Below are 10,707 nucleotides of genomic sequence, written 5' to 3' on the forward strand. Positions count from 1 at the left end.
TTTTAATATAGACTGTACCTATATTGACTCTGTTTTACAAATCCCTTATTGAGAGTATTTTAACTTTTTGTATTGTTTGTTGGTCGTGCAATGCCACTGTCAGTCAGAGAAAAATGCTGAGAAGGATTATTACCACCGCAAGCAAGGTACTTGGAGTCAAACAGACAGCCTGGATAGATTTAAGGTCAGGCCCTCCGTAAGGCTCAACAAATCATTTTAGACCCAAGTCACCCCCTGTACCTGACTTTGAATTACTCCCCTCTCGGCGCAGGTATTAGGGCACCCCTCAGCAGGAAAAAATAGAACGAGACAATCATTTGTGCCAGTGTGATATCCCTCTTGAAATACTCGGGCAAATGTTCCCATTACCCCGTAAGGCCAGCAGGCTAGTCTTTGTTATTAAATGTTTTAAAGTTTTATTTCTTATTTCTTACAAAAAATTTTTATTTATTTATTTATTTATTTTATTTTTTATTTTTTTATTGGTGCCGTGACTGTTATTGAAAGTTGTATTGTCAATCTTGTTTGTATTTAACGCCACTTTAAATGTGTACATAACACTGCAACAAAAATTCCCTATGGGACAATAAAGTAAGTAAGTAAGTAAGTTAAGACGGAGTCTACAACCCACAGTGGCTCAGGTAGTGCAGCTCATCCAGGATGGCACGTCAATGCGAGCTGTGGCAAGAAGGGTTGCTGTGTCTGTCAGCGTAGTGTCCAGAGCATGGAGGCGCTACCAGGAGACAGGTCAGTACATCAGAGACGTGGAGAGGGCCGTAGGAGGGCAAGAACCCAGCAGCAGGACCGCTACCTCCGCCTTTGTGCAAGGAGGAGCACTGCCAGAGCCCTGCAAAATGACCTCCAGCAGGCCACAAATGTGCATGTGTCTGCTCAAACGGTCAGAAAAAGACTCCATGAGGGTGGTATGAGGACCCGACGTCCACAGTGGGGTGGTGCTTACAGCCCAACACCGTGCAGGACGTTTGCATTTGCCAGAGAACACCAAGATTGGCAAATTCGCCACTGGCGCCCTGTGCTCTTCACAGATGAAACAGGTTCACACTGAGCACGTGACAGAGTCTGGAGACGCCGTGGAGAAAGTTCTGCTGCCTGCAACATCCTCCAGCATGACCGGTTTGGTGGTGGGTCAGTCATGGTGTGGGGTGGCATTTCTTTGGGGGGCCGCACAGCCCTCCATGTGCTCGCCAGAGGTAGCCTGACTGCCATTAGGTACCGAGATGAGATCCTCAGACCCCTTGTGAGACCATTGCTGGTGCGGTTGGCCCTGGGTTCCTCCTAATGCAAGACAATGCTAGACCTCATGTGGCTGGAGTGTGTCAGCAGTTCCTGCAAGAGGAAGGCATTGATGCTATGGACTGGCCCGCCCTTACCCAGACCTGAATCCAATTGAGCACATCTGGGACATCATGTCTCGCTCCATCCACCAACGCCACGGTGCACCACAGACTGTCCAGGAGTTGGCGGATGCTTTAGTCCAGGTCTGGGAAGATGCCTCAGGAGACCATCCGCCACCTCATCAGGAGCATGCCCAGCGTTGTAGGGAGGTCATACAGGCACGTGGAGGCCACACCACTACTGAGCCTCATTTTGACTTTTTTAAGGACATTACATCAAAGTTGGATCAACCTGATAGTGTGTTTTCCACTTTAATTTTGAGTGTGACTCAAATCTAGACCTCCATGCTTGATAAATTTGATTTCCATTGATAATTTTGTGTGATTTTGTTGTCAGCACATTAACTATGTAAAGAAAAAGTATTTAATAAGAATATTTCATTCATTCAGATCTAGGATGTGTTATTTTAGTGTTCCCTTAATTTTTTTGAGCGAGTGTGTATATATATATACTGTAGTAACCTGAAATATTTATGTTGAGTATTATGTTTACCAAATAGATGGCAGTATTGATTCAAACAGGGTTTGCTTTCTGCTATCGTCGACGTTTAAATGTCTGCCATATATATCGTGCTCGAGAAAGCCTCAGGTAGTTTTACACCAGTGCATTCCCGGTAAGGTTATTCAAAGTTACCATTAAATACTAAAAACATACTTACGTGTCCAGTGTCATCAATCTAAGAAGCATCCTAAGATACTACATATACGTACCTATTTTCATATTTTTTTTTACAGTCATTGCTTCAGGCCCACAGGGAAGGGCTGTATGGGAGGGTTTTCTCTCGTCGACGGGGGGGGGGGGGGGAGGTGGTGTGGACGTAAAAGCATCCTCGGTTAGGGGATAACGTGTAGGGGCAGGTAGATAGAGATATGGGGGGTGGGACTGACAACCAACCTGTATTGCCAGGCGGTGGTAAGGGTGGAAACATGGTTTAATGAAACTTGTGTCAAGATGTGTATGTATTATTTATGCTCTACATACAGTATAAATTGTCTGTGTATGTGTGTCGTTACCTGACAGAACCCACTCAGCCAGGTATGTGGCTGCTGAGGTGACTGTTCAGGTCAGCCCTGAGCGACCACATAAGTCTATGGTTGAAAAGCCTCGCAGGCCCAGTGTGGAGAGAGAGAATGAAGAACAGCCCAGAGAAGTCAGAAGTCCCCTCCACCGCCCCCACCACGGAGGTTCTTCACGTCACCATCAAGCTCAGGCCTGACCACAGGGAGGTCTGGAGAAGTCATCTTTACTACCAGGAAGGAAGCCGCCACCGCCCAGGTGTGCGACTCATTTGTTGGCAATTTCACTAGTCAAGCAGCATTCCCAGACAGCTGTCATCAACAGGATAACCTCATAACACTGTCAGTCAAATGGTTGTCTTTAGTAGTGTATGCACACATGACCTAGTGGGGGATACAGTGGCAATTTATCTAAGCCAGTTTTGCTCTGTCAAGTATTCCAGTGTCCAAGTCAGTGTGTTACTATCCCCTTCAGGATGATGAAGAGGTGGTGGTCCCTCAACCCAGTCCCAAACCCACCAGACAGCCCCCAGAGGTCAAGCCCAAGCCCCAAACCACTCCTGTTTTTATAGCCTCAGTTGAGCCAGGGGAAAAGGAGGATGAAGAAGAAGAAGAGGATGATGATGATGATGATGAGGAGGAGGAGGATAAATTCATGAAGGAACTACAGGTAAAAATACACTGTCACATGTAAACCACAAATATGTACAAAGCCTTTGTCTATTTTATTTTTACCTTTTTTAACATAAACAGTAGCACTATTGTATGTGGTCTTATCTTACCTGCATTACTACGAAAACCTCATGAAAATGTGTTCATGTCTCCCTCTGCTGTTCAATGGAGGAATGGGTTTTGTCTGTGTGAACAAGAATATGCCCGGCCTAATATCAGTTACTGTGATATTTAACTCAGCCTTTGTTGTACAGCCACAGAGGCCTTGTCATGATATACGATCTGTGATCTAATCAGTGCAATTTGACCTCCTCAGGTGTTTCAGAAGTACACTCTTAGAGATGTAAGCACAAAGTGTGTCATAGACCTTACAAGCACTGCATCTCAAGTCAGACAGATAGAGCCAGAACTCTCCCTCTCACCCAAAGACCCAAAGGTAACAGATGTGGTACCCTTTTTCTAACCCGTTCCAGCCCCCTTAGGCATGCACTGCTTGTAACTCACTCACTGCTTATCTGGCCTCTAACACTAATCTGATCTGGGGCCTGCCTGTCTGTGCTGTCTGTGTCTGTGCTTACAGCTTAATCAGCCTCTGAATCTGGTCTGAGCTTGGATCTAAAGCTTGCTTTTGATYGAATGTGCTTCTGAACACTGGTCTGACTGCCAGTCAGTGCTGTGTTCAGCTATTGCTGCTATTGGAATGGCCTGGGGCCGGAGGTTTGGTGTTTCTTTTGGTGTTTCCTGTCATGTTATCAATGCCTTTCAGAGAATTGGCTGATCTCATATAAAAGGTGTATGGTGTCTCTTGGTGTTGGAAAATGTTTGCTCTTGATTTCCAAATGTGATATTATCTTCAATTAATTTCCATTTCCTTCCACTCTGATATTACAGACTTGTCATTCACACTGTGCAGTGTTCTTGCCTGGCTCCGTGAATGAATCTGCATCTGATATTTTGTAGCATATCTCTCTTATGACATTGTGCTTGACTTCCCTTAGTTTTCTAAGCATGCTCTCTTGGCTGCCAAGGCTGGTCTCCTCAATGTAATTTGAAATGTAAACTGAACTCAGAGAGCTGTTGTGCAATGATGTTATCTCCTAAACTATCCTAGCAGAGTCAGGAGAACAAGGGTAAAGAGAAAAGTGTGCTCAACACTGATGAAAACAGATTTGACATTGTTCCAAAGAGTCCCAGGGTAAGTCTTAACTCCCCCATATAACCCATGTTCCTCAGTCAGAATACAGTATATACAGTATATTTTTTTATGTTGATATTTCCCCGTTTTTTTCTCCCCCAGGTCATGTATTATGTCACAGGACAGTTATCCAATGAGAAGCCTCCATCGGGAAAAACAGACCAATCGGAAGGCAGGGAGGGAACATTGTCCCCCTCACAGGTGGCAAACTCAAATACATTTGACTCCCAGCAGCCAGAGTTACTAATAGCAGACACGTCACCTCTGGTATCATGTAACTCAGTGCTGGAAAGCCAAGATTGTCCTCCTAATACACAGAAGATAGCAGTTGGAGAAGATAGTGGGAAGGAGAGCCTCGTTGATGAGAATGTCCGGAAGGATCCTGTTCAGAGTCAGAAAGTGGGGGTAGTTGAAACTGTCTCTCCTCCAATACCTGCAGAGAAGCAGGACATATCTGAACCCTCTCAGCAAGACTGTTATCTTACTAACAGTAAACCATCATCTTCGTCATCATCACCACCACTTCCACCATCATCTTCACCACCACCAGTACCAGTAATCCAATTTGTGAGTAGTACAGGCCAAGAGGTTTCAGGTAGTCCAGGGTCTCCACCAGAGAGCAGGGGCCTGGGTGACAGCCAGAGCCAGCAGGTAGTGTTGAGGTCCTCCAGAAGCAGAGCACCACGGTATGTAGAGGAGGGCAGCAGCCTGAGCCCTGACCTCCCAGATGAGGAGGGCCCTCCTCCCCCTGAGAACATCTCCTTCATGATGATCACCAGCAACAGAGTGCAGGCTCTGTCCACTGGGGAGTACCAGGAGATAGTGAATGGTACCAGCATGTCCGAGGTTCAGACCGTCAGTGTGGGGAACGACACCACCAGTATCAGCCAGGAGCACAGTGGCTTCGACAGGAAGCCTGTGATTATCATATTCGACGAGCCCATGGACATCCGGTCGGCCTACAAGCGTATGTCCACCATCTTTGAGTGTGAGGAGGAGCTGGATAGGCTGCTGCACCAGGAGAGCATCGAGGAGGAAGCAGAGGAGGCAGGATCAGAGAAGAGTGTACCTCAGGTAAAGCCTAACACTTATCTACATCAGGCAAACAAGACAGCAGTGACAGGAAACACTGCAACCAGTCACAATAATACTCCTGCTGTGGTTGCGCAACAGAAGAGTACAGCAGAGTGCTCATTGCCAGAACAGTCTAAAACAGAGCCCTCAAACACCAGCAAACCAGAAGCCAAAAAGAAGTTCAAATTCAAGTTCCCCAAAAATAAGCTGGCGGCCATCAGCCAGGCGATTCGCACTGGGACCAAAACAGGGAAGAAGACACTTCAGGTGGTGGTCTATGAGGACGAGGAGGAGTGGGACGGACACATGAATGAGGCCGAAAGGTTTGAGATCAACAGCAGTAGCATACCACAAACTGACTTTAGTCACCTCACCTCTGTGGATAACATCACGTCACCAAGCACTCTCACCAGGTCAAACTCTAAACGCAGAACAGAGGAGATCTGTAAGAATGCCTACGACTCCATAACCAGTCTAGAGGAGACCATTAAACAGCTGGAGATCACTGTGGACAATATAAGCCCAGCAGCGGCTAACACAGACGCCTGTGAAGAGTCTCCAGCCACAGTGAAATCCCAACGAGAGAGGGAGGGCAGTCCCTCCAAGAGGCCTGCCCCTCCTCAGGTCTCAAAGTTCCTGAAGCATCCTCAGAGTAAGAAGTCCAAACCAGAGCTTCCCAGGCCATCCATCACAAGCAGCTCCAAGAAACAGGTCTCTCTTAGAGCTCCTTCCCCCTAACGCTGCACTGGTGGCTGGGTCCCTGTGAGGGCTGGTGGCTGGGTCCCTGTGAGGGCTGGTGGCTGGGTCCCTGGGAGGGCTGGTGGCTGTGTCCCTATGAGAGCTGGGCTGGTGGCTGGGTCCCTGGTAGATTCCCACCTTCTCCCTCTAGCCACTAAAGATTAACATGTTTTTCAGGCGCTGCTGGGGATACAGCTGGGATCTACCTCTGCTTATAAGCTGTCTTTGTGGTGTCAGCTGACATGATTGTTGTACCTGGGTTGCTATGACGTGTGTTTGTCTCCTAATTGTGGACTTTGAACAGTGAACTTTGTCTGGTTCAAAGTGACTGGCTTTAAAATGACTGGCTTTATATTGTGGCCATGGTTCCACTGTGCATGCTTTGATCTCAGTGTTGATGGAGGCGGGTCAGTGGCTCCTGAACTTTAGGGGGGAAATGAGGACTCCTAACTTGACTCAGCAGCTTTCTAGATCTTCCCAAAGCCTGTATCACAGGCAATATAATGTTATTACTTTATGAGAACATCTCTGGCATACCGCAACACCATAAATAAATATTCTTTGTTATTAACCATCAATTACAAGGGTGCTAATTTATCCTCAGCTGATAGTAAAATAACTTAATTAGCTTTTACTAATAATGTCCAAACAGCATGTGAAACTATACGTGCAAACTACACAAAGAATACAGCTGAACACAAAATCCCCCATTACAGTCTCAGACTACCCCCTGGAGCTGGTAACTCTACTAATACCTCCATTTGGGAAAAACAGATCTACTGTAAGCATACAGCCATCTTATCTCTGGATGTMTTTTTTGTTGTTGTTGCTTTGGCTCTTAGGTGTTTTCACAATCTGTTCCTAATATATGATTTTTGTCTGTTTTTGAATATTTACAGAATACCAGTGGCTCTCCTTCGAGTCAGATGTCACTTTCTGTGTCTGCAAAGTCCTGGCAGCAACCAGCCGGGTCAGCTGACAAACCAGSAGGAAAAACTCAGAAGCTCCAGGCCAATCAGAAGCAGTTTCCACAGGTAGTTTTACTGTAAGATGGCCTGTGTTTGGAAGTATTGGAGAAACTACTTTCATGATTTAGAGAAGTTTACATGAAGCCTTGGAAAACTGTACAATTGTAGGATATGTTTGTTGAATCCACTCACTCTCTGTCTTGTTCTCCTACTGTATGTCTTCAAGACCTTTTGACTTTTACCATCTGTACCCTCTTCTTCACCTCTATATGCTCCTTGAGCATGCTCACCATGTAACTGTAATTCACTTGGAGGTGGAGGCAAGGATAGAAGATTGGCAAGGATATATTCACTTCACTTTTTCAACATCTTCAACCTTAAACTAAATCAACTAAACCTATTTTCAAACTAAACTCACCCTCTGTCAACTGTCAAAATATTCTTTAACCCTCTTTATCTCACCCTGAGAAGCATGATATTTATGTCATAAACACTGCATGTGTGTGATGAGTTAGTGCATCGAATTAGTGAATTAGTGGGCATCGTTAACCCTGTAGATAATTTCCTGACTTCATATTTTCTATGAATCATCTATAATTAGTGTATTTTAGTGCCATCTCTTTGCTTTCTAACATGATGCTTATTTATCTTTGTATAATAACCCTTCTTTTGCCTTTCTTGACATTCCATATCTCCCGCCATCTTTGTTTCGCAGGCTAACAGAAGTGCTGAGAAAGCTGGTGGGGATAGTAACCATTATTTCCTTGCTTTACCTGCTTCTAAGATCCCAGCCTTTTGTCATAGCTCTGGCAAAAATATGTCATTGCCCGGTCCAAACACTGTGTCTAACCCTATTAAATCACCTTCCTCCTCCCCGTCCTCCTCACACAAATCTTTCATCCCGTCTCTTAATCTGAGTCGTCTCGTCCCTCCTAGCCCTTCTCTCAATGACAGACGTCAAAATCTTTCGCTCTCATCACAAACCCAAAATGGCCGACCCAGCCCTTTCTCTCACTGCTCATCTTCCTCTTCCTCCTCCCCCTCTTCCAACTCCTCCTCTTTGTCCCCCACATCCACGTCCTCCACCTCCTCCTCCCCTCCCTCTCCTTCCCTCCTCTCTCCGACTGCCATGAGTCAAGGTGCGAGGAGTATCCACCGCATTGCACATATACCCAGCTTCACCGGACACAAGATGCAAGGTGGATACAGCAGCAAAACCACACGTACACCAGCAGCTTCTTTGTCCAAGGACATATGATTATCTTTTTATATCTATATGTAACAAAGTTAAGAACGTACCTTAAGCTCATGCCACAGCTTGCTTGAAATGTTGCAGATGGAGCCATCCAATTTGTACATTTTGGGTGGCTCAACACGTTGGAACATTGTCAAGGAGAACGGTTATATGTGTTGCGAAGCAGAGGATCACTGGTTCGAACCCAGTATGGGGCAGTCGGACAGTGGAGGAAGATTTTAGCAGCACACAGACCCCTGTTACATAACGGTATATGAAGTATAGTGGAGGGAAGTGCTGTTTTCATGGCAACCTAATACAATTGCAGGGCATTCTCTCATTTCTCTCTAGCTTTGATAAGTTTTTGATCATGATCAATTTGAGTTCACATACAAAAACAGAGAATAGCGTGAGCTGGTTTTCATTCCATGCTCCCTTTGAGAAAGGGGACCTTTTTTAATTTCTGCTTCAGTTTATGGGTTGTTCCACGAAAAGAGCGCCTTTTGCGTCCCTTTGATATTTTAAATAGAAAGTGTGCACCAGTATTGAATTGTAAAAGCCTGTTATATTAAATGAAGTGCCCTTTAATATAGACTCCATGGAGAATTCAATGTTTAAAAAAAAATATGAATAAAGATTTGCTAAAGTGCCAATTCAGCATTTTGACATGTTCCTCCATCAACCCTGTGTCACTTCTAGGAAGATTTCAACCCACTTAATCCAAAGATTTCTCCATAATTTCACCATCATTGTAAAGCCCTAGTTGTTGCTTTGACAGTCATTTCTGAAAAGTGTTTTTTATTTCATGTGATTAGTGATTCATTTAAATCTATCTCTCATTTTGGAGGCAAGTAGTTTAGCAGTTAAGAGCGATGGGCCAGTAACCAAAAGGTCGCTGTTTCGAATCCCCGAGCTGACTAGGTGTAAATTCTGTCTGTGCCCATGAGCAAGGCGCTTAACCTTAATTGCTCCTGTAAGTCGCTCTGGATAAGAGCGTCTTCTAAAAGACAAAACATTTACATTTTAAGGTCAATCCTGTTACATTAACTGAAATCTGTTTTTAATATGGTGAAACTATTCCTTAAAAAAAAATGTAACATAGTCAAATCATAGTGTAAAAGCAGGTGAGCCGTTTCTACTCTTTTTGGCCATTTTCTGGTGTTTTGTGGTGGAAAACTGAATGGGTCGAGCAAAACGCATAGATAAGACAGGCTAGAAATGTTTAAGCTATTTCATTGTTTTTGTGAAGCTTGCATTTAATTGCCACTCCCTGTTGCACACAACAAACGTACATTCCCCCTGTCACAAGGGGATTTATGGATGATTTAAGATGAAATGTTACTTCATTTGGCACTTAATAGGGTCTCTTTTTTTTACGTGAACTTGTTTTTTATGAAGTTAAATGTGCATTTTATGACCGAATGTAAAAAATTTAGTGAAATCAAATTTTTTTTTTTTCTTCCAAGTTACAATTCTCAAAAGGCACCGAATTGGTGGAACGACCCTGTTGTATGATGATAACCATATTCACAAGATAACTACATGCTTTACAAATGATCAACACCAAACGGTGCAAACATTCTAGAGTTAATGCTAATGTAGTTTAGTGGTGCTGGAAATCTAGTTAAATTTTTATTGATGTGAGAAATCTGTGATTTTAACAGATGGTGTTATATTTTATACGAATTTGAGTGACACTTAATAATATAAAGATTTGATCTAAARTAACAATTTATGTAAAGAAATCAAATCATTTATTTACATTTTTATGGTGAATAAAGGTATAGGTGCAGACTTTCATCTAGCATCAGTCATTCAGATGTCATCTCTCTTATGCAATGATCTTAGATGTGTAAAGTTGTGCGAGTGGAACTTTGAAGAACAAAATGCTTGGTGATTTCTCAAGCTTCCGATGCACTGCCAAATCCTTTGAGCCAACAAGATAGCTACTGTACATGCAAAATAATGTTTAGAGGCCTTTTATGGCAGTAGATGTACTAACATGCTTGTACTAMAGTGTTTGGTTTTGCAGATCATGTATCTAAGACATGCACTATGTGGACATTGTAATGTTTACCTTTGGGATGGCAACTGACTTATATTCATATTAGTAACTGGTGTTTACATTCATAATTAGTGACAGAAGTTTACATGCAAGTGTATGTATTTAAGAGGGTTTTGTCTTCAGAAAAGTATTTTAACTTGCCAAACTTCACTCCTATGCATGCCTTTTTAGAGATTTTAGATATTTATCTGTCATGTTAGAAAACTATTGTTTGCACAACTCTGTAAATATTTAGTGTTCTCTGATTTTGTRAACCATGTTGTAAAAAGATATTGTAGAATTTAATGCTTTTGAGGTTGAGAAACTAATAAAGGGCTTTCTGTTAGTGA

At 43.6% G+C, this 10,707-nt stretch overlaps 1 protein-coding gene across 1 annotated transcript in view; it reads left to right on the forward strand.

Moving 5' to 3' along the window:
• si:ch211-207d6.2 (sickle tail protein homolog) overlaps positions 1 to 10,707 on the forward strand; it is an 85,396-nt gene extending 74,689 nt beyond the window's left edge. Inside the window, exons 16-22 of the mRNA XM_070436563.1 lie at positions 2,553 to 2,691; positions 2,908 to 3,102; positions 3,421 to 3,540; positions 4,216 to 4,299; positions 4,402 to 6,084; positions 7,011 to 7,145; positions 7,795 to 10,707. Coding sequence (XP_070292664.1) covers positions 2,553 to 2,691; positions 2,908 to 3,102; positions 3,421 to 3,540; positions 4,216 to 4,299; positions 4,402 to 6,084; positions 7,011 to 7,145; positions 7,795 to 8,337 — 2,899 coding nt within the window. The 3' untranslated portion in view covers positions 8,338 to 10,707. The remainder of the gene's footprint in view (positions 1 to 2,552; positions 2,692 to 2,907; positions 3,103 to 3,420; positions 3,541 to 4,215; positions 4,300 to 4,401; positions 6,085 to 7,010; positions 7,146 to 7,794) is intronic.

The sequence above is a fragment of the Salvelinus sp. IW2-2015 genome, linkage group LG32 (genome assembly GCF_002910315.2).
Source record: "Salvelinus sp. IW2-2015 linkage group LG32, ASM291031v2, whole genome shotgun sequence".
NCBI classification, from domain to species: Eukaryota; Metazoa; Chordata; class Actinopteri; order Salmoniformes; family Salmonidae; genus Salvelinus; species Salvelinus sp. IW2-2015.